General features: G+C 42.6%; 1 protein-coding gene across 6 annotated transcripts in view; it reads right to left on the bottom strand.

Annotated features, from left to right (window-relative positions):
* Positions 1–16,273, bottom strand: part of Chst15 (carbohydrate sulfotransferase 15) — an 85,614-nt gene that overhangs the window by 27,363 nt on the left and 41,978 nt on the right. For all 6 annotated transcript variants that reach the window (XM_033761376.1, XM_033761373.1, XM_010635333.2 and 3 more), the window contains 3 exons: positions 6,462–7,491; positions 5,417–5,756; positions 3,068–3,214 (listed from right to left, as the gene is read on the bottom strand). In XM_033761376.1, coding sequence (XP_033617267.1) covers positions 3,068–3,214; positions 5,417–5,756; positions 6,462–7,007 — 1,033 coding nt within the window. In that variant the 5' untranslated portion in view covers positions 7,008–7,491. The remainder of the gene's footprint in view (positions 1–3,067; positions 3,215–5,416; positions 5,757–6,461; positions 7,492–16,273) is intronic.

Here is a 16,273-nt window from a genome sequence, read left to right as displayed (position 1 = left end):
AATGCCTCCTCTCTAGATCTTTTCTTCATGGTAGACAAAAATAGAACCCTTTTAAGGCCCTTAATTTCTCAATATTTAAATTTGCTGATAGCTCATATCTCTGTGGCATTTTAAGGGCCCATTGAGAATGTGCTAGATAGTTTCCTTCAAAAATTATCAGGGAGAAAGGAGTAGTTTGGGGGAATGAACCCTCACTAGGAAACCAGATGCACTAGGAAATGAGATTTGTATCCCTCTTTCCTTGAACAGGAATAGGGTGCACTCTAGATCCTAGTGAGAAGGATGCTTTTCCAGAAGCACAGGGGCCTCAGCATCAAGGTCTGTCTGTTGCATGACCATCTGTCCACTGTCCTCACTCGGTACTGACTATGAGAACCGATCCCAGACCCTGTTTTATCACAGTTCATGTGGCAAAAGGATGAGAATATTAGACATACCATGGAGGATAGAGGTGAGGCTGAGATAGGCATTGCGATCACACAGACTCTCTAAAACTGAGCCAACTCTCTGATTTTTTTTTTAAGGACTATCCTCAGAGATTTCGAAAGAAAAGCAAATCAGTCAATCAGTGATGCAATTCCTGGACACCATGCACAGGACTATACAATAATCTCCAAGGCAATTTTTCAGGGAAAATCTGAACTAAAAGATTAAGTCCCTTTGGTTGGTGATAAGAACATTATAATCAAGAAAGAAGTTAACAAGGCCCCATTTCTTCTGCCAGATGTGTAATCATATCAGGTGAACATTTCTATTCTGGCCTTTCTTCCTTTCTTATATTTTAAAAGAGATAATACCCTAGGATACGGAAAAGATAAGTCAGAGATCCTTTGAAAATTCTACTCACAATGAAAAGGGAATATAAAAGACAAGTGAAGTATCTAAAACTGAATTAGCACAAATTCTGACAGATCTTAAAAAGAAACTGGTTCTAGAACCATAGAAGCATGTGTCCACTTACCAGGGGCCGTGTGTCCATCATTCATCTGTCTCGGAGGCATTCAAGTGATAGCTAATTTGTGCCCTGCACTGTGCTTGGCACTGGGGACAGATGAGACAGACATGGATGTACCCTGTTGGACCTTACAATCTAAGGTGAAGACAATTCAAGAACTACCAGCTATCATGTGAAGTTGCCAAGAAGAGGCAGGGCACAGGGCCATGTGCGAAGATGTAGGGACTTCTCAGCATGCCCAAAGTCCCAGCCACTTAGAACCTGGCCTCTTGAATCCCAAGGTTCCTGTGTGTCTCTCATTGCAAGACTGCGGAAAGAAGGCCCCCTCTGATCCACGGGCCCCGGGCAATGAGAACTCCCTGCCTTTGCCAAGGATAGCAGAAGAGAAACTAAATCATATTCCAGGGCTGGGAGAAGCCTGGAACCGATCTGGTCTATCACTTCCACCTTACAGACCTGTTGACCAAGTTCAGGACAGAAGCTGAACTTGTCACATGGCACAGTGCTGGCTGTGACACAGGCAAGACCAGATGTCAGTTTCTCATCTGCCTCTCTGCTCTACCTATCACACCATGAAGCTACCATTACACATACCAAACCCTGCTTGAAGTAAATATCACTGTGGTATTTTTATTTCTTCATCTTCTTTTTATAATCTAGCAGTAACTAAAAATCAGAAAACCAAACGAAAGCTTGCCTTTTTCCATTCATTATCTAAGCCTCTGTTTCCTGGTCCTAAGATGAATATTTTAGCTCTTTCATAAAACTTGACATATTTCCAGAAGCATATGGTGTGGCAGTCACAACAAAATATTAATCAAATGTGTTATCTGGGGTGTTTGGATCCCCAAATTTTTAAAAAAGAAAAACTAATACCCAGTTCATACTAAGGTTATGGGATACAATCTCACTGCCTCCCAATGACTACACTTCTGAGTTTAAAAAGGCGGGGGCAGGGATTTAGCTCAGGGGTTCTGCTGCCTGCCTCAAAAACACAAGGACCCGAGTTCGAGCCCTGATACCCAAAAAAAAGGAATTAGTTCAGACTTAGGCATATATGCCTCTCCTTAGCCATGAGAATCCCAACAAAACATCCTTGTTCAAGTGGTTGATTACAATTTACCCTGCTCACTGAGATTTATTTAATTTAGAGAATCAGAATATAATAGATCTAGGAAAATAAAAGATAGATCACTGCCTCAGGTAAAGCAAAATGAATGATTAAATTTCTCTCTTTCAGAAAATAGTAGTGGATAAATGCCTTGTCCCAAGCTGACTTCACTGAAAAGAGTTATGTTGGAAGAACAAGACTAGAGGTCTAACACACAACATGATGACTACAGCTCATAATGTTCTGTTGCATATGGAAATCTACTGAGAAAACAGATTTCAGGTGCTCTTATCATTGAAAGGGGAAGGGGATGAATGGGAACTACATGAAGAGATAGGTATGTTAACTTGCTTTGCTACAGTAACCATTTCATTATGTACATCAAAACATCATTTGTAAACCTAAATATATAGAATAAATATAAAAATAATTAATATGTATTGTAATAAAACATTTTTGTGAATTTTTAAATAAATGATTAATGGAACAACCTCATTTTGAATGCCCAAAGCCATTAGGCTGATGAAGGTGAGGCTTTTTAAACAGTAATTAGTCCCAGATGCCATGTGGGGCTCTGCTTACTTCAGGAGGTGGACATGGTTGGGGTTACAACAGCCTGAGTATGAAATCCACAACTCATCAGTTGTATTTATGACCTTCCATCCAAGCTTAGATTGGCAGATTATGAAAGGAAGTCGAGTCTGGCTGGTTTAAATAAAAATAAATATGGCAACTTATTTTAAAAGCCACTTCAGCTGTCCTTGAGTCTACATGTATCGAGAAAGTTGACCAAACATTTCTGTTTCACAGTAACGGTACAAGTGATGTGAGCATTTCAGTAGCAGAGAGAATGAAAGAGTGGCAGCCAGGTAGGGAAATGGAGGCTCTGTGATCATCTGCATCCATCTGAAAATGCTTTTGAGCTGTGGCAGAGCTGGACACAACCCAGAGCATGAGCCGGTTGCTCCCTCCAACCCCCAGGAGGTTCACAGAAACCATACCAATAATGATTTGGTTCATCTTGCTCTGCTCCTTTGCGGAGCTGGCCTGCAGTCCTTGATGGATTTGGTGTGCAGCCAAGTCAAAGAGGTCCAGGTAATCTTCCACAGGATAGCGGTCTCGAAGCCCATCTCTCAGGCGGACGATTCCTACAGAAAGCAAGAAGAGGAAGTTTGAAGACAAAGTTGCCACTGCTAGCCTGGTAGCTTCCTGGAGTGACCGGAGAGGGAGGGAAAGTCCCACAGGGCCCAGCTATAGCAGCAAAAGGCTCAAGCCAGATTAGCTTCAGGAGGGGGCATGTGGGATAGGGATAGGGCCTCTGCTCACCAGCTGTCTTCTTTCAACACATGCATACTTCAAGGGGTGGAGGACACCAACATACCGGGCAGTGACTGCTTAAAGGATGGTACAACTATTCAAGATATAAACATGTTTCTGTGGAGGGTTAGAGTCTGGGGCTGGTCACAATACATACCAGTGGCCAGGTAGCAGTGGCATACAGGATGCACACAGTGTTATTAAATGAGAAAAGATGAGAAAGGGCCTGCAGTCAGGAGGAAGAACATTCAATCAACCTCATGGCACCTTTCTTCATGGGGGCCCCAACCAGCATCTGCGTGGTATTCTATCTCCTGACCTCTTTGGTCAAGAGGCCTACCATTTATTTGTCTGCAAAATAAGGAGAACTGGGTGGACACAGACTCTGGCATTGGCCAAATACAGCCTAAATTTGCCCCTTGCCTTAAAAATGGGTAAATTTCACTTGTAAACATTTTAAAAACACACTGACAAACCACAGCTACCAAAGTTACCACAAAGTAGAAAGACAATGTAGATGATCAAAATAATAGGAAGTTCAAGGTGACATTGAATACCAGCTTCCAAGGCACACCCAGTTTTTTTCTCTCTTCTGCCAGTGGGAAACTGTTTTTCACTAGGGAAAACAGTGAGACATGGAGGGGAGAGCCCCCTACAGTAGAAGAGTGTATTCAGACATGTCTGGCAAATGCATATGAACCTGATATCTTGGCTGTCCTGGTGGCGATTGCTAAACCAAGAAAGAAACACACTTCACTTTTGTTCACTCCATGGTGAACATCAAAAGTATAAAACCAAACATTTGTCAGGAAGTATATTCAGAGTTGGTTTAAGCAAAACTTTTAAGATTCTCTTCTAGGCAACCTGTGTCCTTTATGCAAAAAAACACCCTTATGGCCCGCCCAGACCTTGGCAGGCAACAGACCATGTATCATTCCATAACTCCAGTGACCAAATGTCTCCTGGCAGAAAGGAAAGGTTATGGAGAGGAAACAGTGACCAAAGGACCACAGGGTTCTTAGGGTTGAGCTGGAGCAGAACCACCCTGTGGAGAAGGATGGGCAGTATCCAGGGTCAACCATGTGGCAAAAGGGTGTGGAAAGCAGGATCTCTAATGTTCTCTCTTTTGAGTTTTATAGCAAAACATGTCATGCAAACAGGGCAGTCACTGAAACTAAGACCCAAGCATCTGTGTTTCCACTAGGCACGGGGGCTCTGGTGAAACAACACAGAACTGGGCACCAGCCACACCAGTCCAGTGGGCTGCTTCCCACTGACCAAGACTTCAACATGTATTGCTCAACATCACAGTCATGTGTCAAGGCTCTTTAGGGCAAGAGCTGCCCATTCTGCACCTGTCCCTGCTCTGCATACAGCCAACACTCAATCAGTGTTCACTGGGCAATTAGAAACCGGTTCACCGCCCTTGATGCCTCTTTGCCTGTAAACTGTTGCTATGCTTTGGAAATGGTTTGAGTGTGTTTCCCAAAGGTTTATTTGCTATAAGGTTGGTCTCCAGTGTGGTTGTTGACAGGTGATAGGACCTTTAAGAGGTGGGGCTTCGTGGAAGGTGATCAGGTCACAGGTGTACTGCCTGGAAAGGGATTGCTGTTAGTCTCTTGAGGTGAATGAGTTCCTGCCAGCGTGGCTTATTACAAAGTGAGGTCACCCTTAGCTCCTTCTGCCCTTTTCTTTACTCTGTAATGCTGACATGTAGCCAAGAGATTCTCTCTAGGATGGTAGCACCACAGTTTGGGCCCTTCAGCTGCCAGAATGGTGAGCCAAACAAATCTCTTTCCTTTGAAACTACCCAGCCTCTAGTATTTTGATACAGCAACACAAAACAGACTAATGCAACTTTCTAGTGGCAGGTGAAATGTCAGATCTTTGTGTCAGTATGTCTTCTCATCTCCCCTGTCCGATTTCCTAAAGGAGCCTCACCCTGGTCCCATACCCAGCTCTAAAGTGTGCTGAAGGAATTTTTTTAAAAAGTGTGGGGGGGGGGGACAAATGAGAGGAAACACGAAACTCACCAAACCGCTTCCGGGTCCACCAGTGCGGTTCCTTGATGGCAGAGAACTTCACTTCCGGGTGGAGCCGGAGACGATCATAGAGGTCAGTGGTCCCACACTTGGGCTGCCCAATGATGTAGAAGTGTGGCAGGCAGCGCAGGCGGAAGTGCTTTCCATGAGCGTGTGACAGGTGGCCCCAGAAGGCCTTGCGCAGGGCGTCAAAGGTAGAGCGGAAGCGCTTGGAATAGAGCACGTAGGAGTTGGTGAGGTAGGGGTCAGTGGTGTTTCTCCCAGAGAATTCCTCGTACCAACAGGGGCTCTTACTGTTGGGAAGGAACTTATTTGGGATGACTGAAAACATCTGAAATGAACAAAAAAGGGGGAAACATGCCAAAGGAAAAATACAATTAGTGAAAACACATTTTAATCACAATGTAATAGTGCCCTAATCTGGATTGCTACATTCCAATTTGAACTATATTTCACAGTGATTCAAAGATAAAGTTAAACTTGGTAGACAGCCAGTGACTGTGTATGTTTTCTATCTCCCAAAATTAATTTTTTTAAAATTTTGAAGAGTGACGATAAAAAGTTTAAGCAATATTCATTCTACCATGATCTATCTTTCCTATACACCACACACAGAGCAATCTAATTAAACAGGTGGAAATTTGTTTTACCAGTTATATTTTTAAATCACCTGTAGAAACAAAGCTACAGATTAGGACAAAACTTTTTTAAAAAATTAAATTACATCCAACTTTACATTTCTAAGTGATGGTGGCCTGCAAAAGCAACTTTAACCACACTGACTCCATTCCAAGCAAAAATGCAATTATGAGGAAGAGTTATTCTTAAATATGTCCAGCTGGGCCATTCAGAACAGCAAATTCCCTTCTTGGTGTTCCATCATATAAACAGTGTGCTCTGATCTGCAAGGTTGTCAGATTATCCTTGTTGTGGCTGAGAAATTTTTCAATCATTCTATGTTCCCAAAAATGGTGATAGCAAAGGATGTATCTATCTATTTTTTTAAGTCAGTGAAGATCAACACAATGCTACTCACATGCAACTCCTGCCTCTTGAGATCTTGTAAGTCTGGGAGCTGCCTGGTTGTGAACTCAATCCTGCCAGTGATGCTGTTGATAATTAGCTTAATGCTTGGATAGTCCTTCGTGTATGAAATATTGTTTACAGAGGGGTGGTAATGATGCTCTTTCATATCACTGGGATTTTCACCATCCATCAAGCTAGGGTTGTTGGGGAAGCCTCCATAATGGAAAGGAGATGAGATGAGAAGTTCCTGGTGGGCCCCAGAAAGGATGTAAGAAGCCATCACCAAGGTCATTATTACCAGTCCAAAAATGAGGCTACATCTCTTGCCCTTTTTAAAACGCAAAAACCCACCCCAATTCTCACTCCCTTCAGTCCTCACTTCAAGAACAGCAAGCAAGTTCATCTGCTTACTGTCTACACGAAACAGAATTTTGTTTTCTCCTTTGCACGTGGGGCACGCCTGGTGACTGTGCTGGAGGCCTCCTCGGCAGCTGACCTTCTGTTTGTGTGTGTTGTCAGGTAACAACTGTATGCAGCAATTAATGCAGTGACTCATGATAGTGCCCTTGGACTGCTGGCTTAGCGAGCCATGGGCAAGTCCTCCAAGGAGTCTGGACACGTGATTACATACGATGGTCAGAAGGCACAAGCAACAGAAACAAATATAAAAATAAGCAGCCACCAGCTCACTAGAGAATGAAAAAGCACATTATTTAGCTCAGCTCTACAAGACAACAAAAGGAAGTGATCTCTAATTGTCATGTTCCACAAGAGCCACTGAAACATGGAGGTTGTCACAAGTACAGGAGTGATTCTGCCTGTCCTTCAGGTTTTTCCCATTGCACCAAAAAAAGAAAGAACAGCGTCACTGGAGAACATGGAGACACACCAGAGATTCGAAGATATCATGGTCTTCTCACAGACAAATGGCCCAGCACGCTACCCATGGAGACACCTGTAAGATTTCTACTTTCACATTCTGTGTTCCTTTGGGATGTTTCCTCTTCATCGGGAACAAAGTCTTAAAAATGTCAGATTACCTAAACATAAACAAAGCAAGACTTATTACATGATGTAGTAACAGCCAGAACCCAGGGTTCATCTTCCAGGGAAAAATGGATGTTCACTTCTCTTTCCCATTTCTCACTTTCAGCCAAGCCAGCATGGTCACAACACTTAAGTCAAGAAAATCACTTGGATAAAAGGAAGGCTCCAGGTCCTTGTGCTTGGCTTTGATGTGGCCCCAAACACTGGCACCACATCCAACACCTCATATTGTGCACAATCCCCCATGTTCTCTAACCTCTGCCTTCGTACATCTAAGTTATGGCATCTCAGAGTCCTAGCCAGGACTTTGCATTCATCCTCAGATTTGGGCAGTCACAGCTCTGAATTTGAGGGTTGAATTGAAACACCAGGGGTTTTAAGTCAATAAAAAATATACAGAATAATTTTAGGGTCAGGGATTTAGCTCAGTGGTTCCACAGCTGCCTCACAAGCACAAGGACCTGAGTTCAATCCCTGGTACCCGCCAAAAAAAAAAATTTTTTTTTAAAGAGATGGTTAGTATGAGAACAAGCAGAGAAAATAGGTTCCGCCACCACCACCTGATAGCATCAGTAATCTCTTAGATACAGCAAGCCTTTACTATCAATTCTGAAAGCAAAAGTTAATGAAAATTTAGAAACAATGATTCACTTCTTTAGTACAGTGTATCATATAAAAAAAAATCTGACTTTAAGTTATTAAGCAATTAAATCCAATGTACAATATTCCCCTGAGCAATGAACACTTCAGACCCTGAAGTAATTTTTCACTTTCATCATCCTGGGGAAGACATGATTCTTAAAAATCCACTAACTCAATCCTGTGGTTGTAAAATGTATTGTTTCCCAAATGACACTTCTTTATAGATATCAAAAAAGGAGTACTGGATGAGCAAAAAGGGACCTACTTGGTTTCCAGCCTGGTAGAATCCCACCTACCAGCATTCTGACCCTAAGCAAGCCATCTAATCTCTCTGAGGTTTTACCACAGTTTCCTCACTGGTAAAACTGGAAAGATAATAAGTATCTCCATTACAAATTTGTAGCAAGTACTAAATTATTTATTATATATGTAAAGAGTTTGCATAATGCCTGACATATTTAGCATCCCATAAGAGGCAGACAACTGATAATAATAGCCTCATCAACTATATTATGATTTCTAATTGTCAATGAATGTCAAGATCATCTGAAGTACAATAAAAAATGACAGATCCTCTGCCACATTATTTTTTCTGCAGGGACTGAAATCTCCTAAAGATGGCAGACTCACCTCCAACTTTACACACACAACAATCTTTATTGTCCCTAGAGAGGTGGCAATAAGTAACCCTTCAATGAGGCCTCCAGGGACTGACTGGAGGATTGAACAATCAGGGTTTGTCAGGAGAAACTTTCACTTTCCTTGGACCAAAAAGACCATGTTTTCTTGAATTATCTGGTCAAGAAATAGCCAAGCAGTATTTCAGAAAACAACTTCCACTCAAAATGTTCTGCATGCCATCAGCAAGTATCTTTGCTTAAATTACTTGGAGAAAAGGTAGAATGGATAAAATGACACAGAATTCTTTACACCAGGGATTTTAATATGCCAGCAAACCCTGTGGGTCCACACTGGAGGAATATAATGCACAGAATGTGTGAAACATATTGGTCAATGAATTTCTCCCTGAGGTCTCAAGGAACCAGTCTGAAAAGCGCCAGTCAGGAAGGACTGTAATAGGGGCATTTGTGTGAGCACAGAGGAGGAGAAAGGAGGACAATTTGCTCCAGGAGACCAGGCAGACATCTCAGGCTCCGCTGTGCCCTCTTGCATCCCTTGGGGCAGCTGGAGGGGCACATCAGGAGCTCCAAGGCTGAAACTTCTGTGACCGATTTGCTTAATCACCCCTGACCCATTGCATGGTACAAACAAATTTTCCAAACCAAAGAAACAAAAGGGCAAGATCCCCTACTTAGAAACTCCATCACTGAAGCCAAGAAAACTTTTTTTTTCAAGTATAGAAGACGAGGTCAAGCCTGGTTAAAAAATGAGACTCCCACCAGGAGCACAGTGGGAGGGAGTTTGCACCGCCTTTCTGCTGTGGAAGGTCTCATCAGATTCTTTTTAAAAACAAACAAACAAAATGGACTCTGAAGCCACAGGACAAGAATGCACATAATCTGGACACAACAGAAATAGGCAAAACATTCTTAACCAAGAGCAAAGGTGTCCTATTTCAAACATCATAAATAATCTGTAGTAGGGGGGCAGATAATCTCAAAATTTGAGACTGATGCCTGACCACACATTTTTTTGTTTGCTGGACAGCTGCACCTCTGGCCACACTGGCTGCTCTAAGACTCACTTCTTAAACATAAATAACTAGGGAGATAATTTGAGGTGCCTTAAAACCCTTAGGAAAACACTCAGATATAGCATCTGCTCTTCTCCTATCATTTAGTCATTTACCCTTTGAACAGATACATTCTGAAGGCTGACTGTGTGCTAGGCACATTCAGGTATGGGAACCCGAAGCCAATACAAGGTGGGGCTGTGTATACACACACACACACACACACACACACACACACACACACACACACACCCTCAGTTCCTGGCACAGAACATCTTGGAGTTTCCTGAGTGATAGGGACATGTCTTGTCCCTGCTAACAAACCCTGCTCAAGCACCCCTGAGTTCATGCTAATGAGGTGATTCTTGGTCCCCCACTAGGAAGATTCAGGAGGATGGGGGCTAATCAGCAGGAAGACAAAATCATGGTTAGAAGCTTCAAATTTTCAGCTTGGCTCCCCAACTTCCAGCTAGGAGAAAGAGAGGCTAGAGATGAAGTTATAATCACCAGTGACCAGTGATATGAACAGCCAACCATGCCATTGTAATGAGACCTCCACAAAAACCACTGAGCAATAGGGATCCTCAGAGAACTTCGGGGTTGGTGGACCCATGGAGGTGAGGTGCAGCATGCACAGCAAAGAGCAGGAAGCTCCGTGGGCTCCTTCCCTGGCCCCTGCCCTGGGCATCTCTCCTATTGGCTACTCCTGAACTCCACGGTGACCTGCTCATCCTGAGCCCACGAGGTCATTCTAGCAAATGTCCAAACCTACATGGGAAGTTGTTGAAACCTCCTGCCTTGGTGGCCAATTTGGACGAAGTGCCAGCTCCCCAGGGACCCAGTACTCAAGGGCGACACCTGAAGCAGAGGAATTCTTGCGGGATTGAGATCTTCAATTCCAAGAAGTTGCTGTCAGAATTGAATTGAACAGTAGGACACACCCCACCCCACCCCTGCCTCTGCTGGCAACAGACAGTTGGAGAATTTTGTAGGCATTAGAAACACCGCCCTGGGAGGCCTCTTTGAAAAAAATATTCAAATACCTTACACTGTATGTTTAACCAAAACATATAGCTACTGTGTAGCATGTAAAATACACCTCAATAAAACTGGTTAAAATAACAATCTTATAGCCAGAGAAATACATTTCTGGCAGCCTCGAAAGTGAAAGGCCTAGAGCTTCAAGGTTTCCAGAAAAACTCTCCCCTTTATGAGTGGAGTACTGCAGAGGTGAGCAAGAGAGGCAGCTTTCTTCCCACGCAGGCTCATGTTTCTCCAGGGGTTGAGGACTTGAGGACAGCAGGACATAAAGAAGTTACCAGGGAGGAAGATAATCTCAGGGCTGATGAAGGTTATGGAAAAAATGAAAAGGCAGAAAACAAACCATCAAAACAGGGATATTCAGTGCTGCGGTGCAGTACTTGAGCTGGGTTAATTCTTTGCTGTGGAGGCCACTCCATGCATCACAGGGTGTTTAGCAACATCCCTGACCTTTGCTTACTAGTTTCTAGTATCCCTCCTGCCCTAGGATGTGACAACCACAACTATCTCCACATATGGTCAACTGGCCCCTGGGGGAGGGTCACAGTCACCCTTGGGGTGAGAACTGCTATCTTAGAGGAAAGAGCACAAAGCACAGGTGATCAGAGAGGAATTAACCTGAGGGGGACGTCTGAGCTGAAGCCTCAATGACAGAAAGGAAGCCAGTCCCGCAGAGACCAGGAGAGGCAAGACAATGTGGTAAGAAGCTGCAGGAGTCAAAGCTTCTGAGTACTGGGAGGGTCACAGTCACCCTTGGGGTGAGAACTGCTATCTTAGAGGAAAGAGCACAAAGCACAGGTGATCAGAGAGGAATTAACCTGAGGGGGACGTCTGAGCTGAAGCCTCAATGACAGAAAGGAAGCCAGTCCCGCAGAGACCAGGAGAGGCAAGACAATGTGGTAAGAAGCTGCAGGAGTCAAAGCTTCTGAGTACTCTAAGAGGTGTGCGACATAGTCTTTCAAAAGGGTCTTTACAATGTGTGTAGCTATCAAGTGTCACAACTCAGTGGAGAATAATTCAACTAATGTGACTACTGGAAGGAAAATGGATTGCTATTATGATCCTTAATTGGCTCTTTCCATATACCACAGATTATCCCAGGAACAGCCATTCGGAAACCTAAGGTGCAGATTGTTCTTCCCTCAAAACTAAGTAATGTGTGCCCCCTGTGTACTTCATCTGTCTGCAGTGACCACATTTGGTGCCAGTCGACTCAGATTAGACCAGCTTCTTGGCATTCCCATGCATGTATGAAAGCAAAGCACTCAGGTATATATTTCAGTTAGATTGCTTCTCAGCCTGGGCTCCCTTCTGTGCCCTACACCCAGGTGCAGGCTATAACTGTGGGAACTTGGTGCCACTGTGAAAGATCAGGTAACGGCCCCCAAATAGAAAGCATTCAATTACCCAGCCTTTGCTTGGATGCCCCCTATTAACCTATGCACCTCAGGCATCATTAGCAGGCCATTTATAACAAAATTGTAATTGAGGGATCCAGAAATACCATTTTAGATTAGATAATTGAATGCCCCCTTGGTGTAAGATCGATAAAGGGCATCCAATTTCACCCTAGGAAAAACTTATTAAATTATTGTAGCTATAAGCTGATATAGCAGAAGAAAGATGTATTAAACTTCAAAAGAAATCTGGATGGATTTAAATAAATAGCTTCATTTGGGAAGAACATTTACATCTGCCCTCTGGAGAGAGACAGAGAAAAAAGAGCTAATTACATTATTTTACTTTTATGTTTCAAAGAAAAAAAACATGATGGGTCTTAGTTAACCTTTATTAAAACACAAAGCCTTCTTTTGATTAGTATGTCTAAATGCTCACATCGTTCTCTGGGCTGTGTATATGGAAATACATTTTTCTCAAAGGATATTAATCAACAAGTGAAGGAAGGATTTTTGTTTTTTTTACATCTAGCTCAAAGATACAAGGTTGTCAGTGAGAACAAGAAGATGCTAACAAGACTGGAGAGGAGTTCTACACAAACAAAAAAGTGGCAGTTTTAGTCTTACAGCTGCGGTTTCACACTTTTATCCATATCACAGCCAAAAAACAGAATAAAGCTCTACCTCTGATTGTGAAGGGCCTCTAGTATAGTGGAAAGCAAATAAGGAGTGGTCATCCGGGGTCAGGATTCCAAACTCGCATAGCTACTGATCTCACATGAGTCACTTAAGTTACCTGGGCCTCTGTGTTCTCAAATGACATCCTTGTGAGCAAGATACCATGCACAGCACTAGAGGTAAGAGTTTGACTATTGGAGCCAACTTGCCCCGACTGGATCCTGAACAGGAAATAGAACCTATCTTCTCCCCATTTCTTTGGATATAAAATTGGGAATAGCTGTATCATAGCACTACTGAGACTATTAGATGAACTAATTTGAGCAAAGCGCTTAAAAGACTCTCTAGTCATAGTAAGTGCTCAGTAAATGTTGGCTATTACTACATATGCATAGTTCTCGCATGTAGTTTTTTTTTTTCTCATTGAGTTCATCAGTACATTTTAAGTATACAGTACAGTTACATTCATTATTGGGATCTTGTACCTTTACATGACAGATCTTGGTTCTCGTTTTTTCCCCATACCCCTGCCCTCCCTTCAACCCCTCTACCCTTCCCTATTTACAAAGCCTTTGTTCCCATTTCTTCATTTTCTCATATTTATTCTTTTCCCTTATTTCCTTTCCCCCACCCTTCCCACTTCTCCTATACTTTTAGCCCTTTTCTTCCTATTTCACATTGTCAATTATACAATTCGGATCTTATTTACACTTTTAGTTTTTCACAGCAAATTATTCGATATTTACACATGTGTCTTATTTATTTCACTTAAGAGTATGGCCTCAACATGCATCCATTTTCCTATGAATGACTCTAGTTTCTCATTCTTTATGACTGAGTAGTACTCCATTTTATAGAAAAATCACATCTTTATCCAGTCTCCAACTGATGGGCGATTGGGCTGTTTCCAAGTTTTAGCTACTACAAACTGTGGTATGCAGTATTTGATAGTTTATTATTGCTTATGGTAAGATTGCATTACTGGGCCTGGTTTATTATTCTTCCCTGTATTCATGCTCTTTGTCTCATGAATGACTTTGCTGTTCCATCAACTAAAGGAGTAAACTATTTCTTCAACCTTTGGCTTAAATTGGTTCACTTCAGCCAACAGAATGAAGTAAAAATGGCCATGTGCCAGTCATAAGCTCAGAGACAAAGGTGTTCCACGTCTACCTGTCCTCTGGCATCTTTGTTTTTCCAGGGAAGAACACGGTGGGGCTGAAAGGATGACAGGTGCATGTAGTAGAAGCACCTGGCTGAGCCCTATCTGGAGCAGCCAGAACCCAGCTGACCCCGGCCAATCCCTAGGGATGTGGGAGAAGGACTAAAGAGCTACTGTTCAAAGTCACTGGGGTTGTTCAGGGAGAGCTCATCGCTTGGTACAACTAACGGATACATTCTGCTGCAGGTTATAAACAACAGGTGTTAAGGTTAAACTGGAATAACTCTAGGCTTATGAGATCCAAAAACTATGTTTGTACCAGTAAAGCAAATTAGGGGCAATGCAGGCCAAAGCAATTTACCTAAACATGCACTGAACCCATTGAATCGGTGTTCTTTTTCCGTAAAGAATTTCTCTGCTAACACCAGAAGCTGATATACTAAAATAATGCTGGAAACCAGATGAGAGTTGATCTCAAATCAGGACACAGCTGCCCAAATGTCAAACACCAGATTATTGTCTTGCACGTGTGTTTATGACAACCACAACTGTTTTGTTTTAGTTATCTGGACAACTGACCCTACTCCCCTACTTCCCAACAAGGAGGCCTTCCTCTTGGCCTCTCTTCAGAGTTACTGTAATTCCTCCCTTACTTCCTCTTTAATTAGATCCCCATGGTTTCTCTGCCCAATTTTGTCTTTCCCAGTGGCTGGGACACCCTATCCCCACTTTGTCTACAGCAAAGATTCACTAACAGTAATCAGCAACATCTTCCTGGCTGGCCAAGATATGTGCCATATGAATCAGAGGTTGGATTTTTAAAGTATTTTTCAGGCATTCTGGACTCAATAGTAAGTTTGTTATCAACATTCTTGTTGTTAATAACAACTTCCTTACATGTTTTACAGCACAGAATGTATATTCTAAACTAGTCACTGGGGTTGTTCAGGGAGAGCTCATCGCTTGGTACAACTAACGGATACATTCTGCTGCAGGTTATAAACAACAGGTGTTAAGGTTAAACTGGAATAACTCTAGGCTTATGAGATCCAAAAACTATGTTTGTACCAGTAAAGCAAATTAGGGGCAATGCAGGCCAAAGCAATTTACCTAAACATGCACTGAACCCATTGAATCGGTGTTCTTTTTCCGTAAAGAATTTCTCTGCTAACACCAGAAGCTGATATACTAAAATAATGCTGGAAACCAGATGAGAGTTGATCTCAAATCAGGACACAGCTGCCCAAATGTCAAACACCAGATTATTGTCTTGCACGTGTGTTTATGACAACCACAACTGTTTTGTTTTAGTTATCTGGACAACTGACCCTACTCCCCTACTTCCCAACAAGGAGGCCTTCCTCTTGGCCTCTCTTCAGAGTTACTGTAATTCCTCCCTTACTTCCTCTTTAATTAGATCCCCATGGTTTCTCTGCCCAATTTTGTCTTTCCCAGTGGCTGGGACACCCTATCCCCACTTTGTCTACAGCAAAGATTCACTAACAGTAATCAGCAACATCTTCCTGGCTGGCCAAGATATGTGCCATATGAATCAGAGGTTGGATTTTTAAAGTATTTTTCAGGCATTCTGGACTCAATAGTAAGTTTGTTATCAACATTCTTGTTGTTAATAACAACTTCCTTACATGTTTTACAGCACAGAATGTATATTCTAAACTAGTCACTGGGGTTGTTCAGGGAGAGCTCATCGCTTGGTACAACTAACGGATACATTCTGCTGCAGGTTATAAACAACAGGTGTTAAGGTTAAACTGGAATAACTCTAGGCTTATGAGATCCAAAAACTATGTTTGTACCAGTAAAGCAAATTAGGGGCAATGCAGGCCAAAGCAATTTACCTAAACATGCACTGAACCCATTGAATCGGTGTTCTTTTTCCGTAAAGAATTTCTCTGCTAACACCAGAAGCTGATATACTAAAATAATGCTGGAAACCAGATGAGAGTTGATCTCAAATCAGGACACAGCTGCCCAAATGTCAAACACCAGATTATTGTCTTGCACGTGTGTTTATGACAACCACAACTGTTTTGTTTTAGTTATCTGGACAACTGACCCTACTCCCCTACTTCCCAACAAGGAGGCCTTCCTCTTGGCCTCTCTTCAGAGTTACTGTAATTCCTCCCTTACTTCCTCTTTAA

Source organism: Fukomys damarensis, unplaced genomic scaffold, assembly GCF_012274545.1.
Source record: "Fukomys damarensis isolate Sample0158 unplaced genomic scaffold, DMR_v1.0_HiC HiC_scaffold_8, whole genome shotgun sequence".
Lineage (NCBI taxonomy): Eukaryota > Metazoa > Chordata > Mammalia > Rodentia > Bathyergidae > Fukomys > Fukomys damarensis.
Note: the sequence above shows the minus strand (reverse complement) of the source record. Positions and strands in the feature narration are given on the sequence as shown.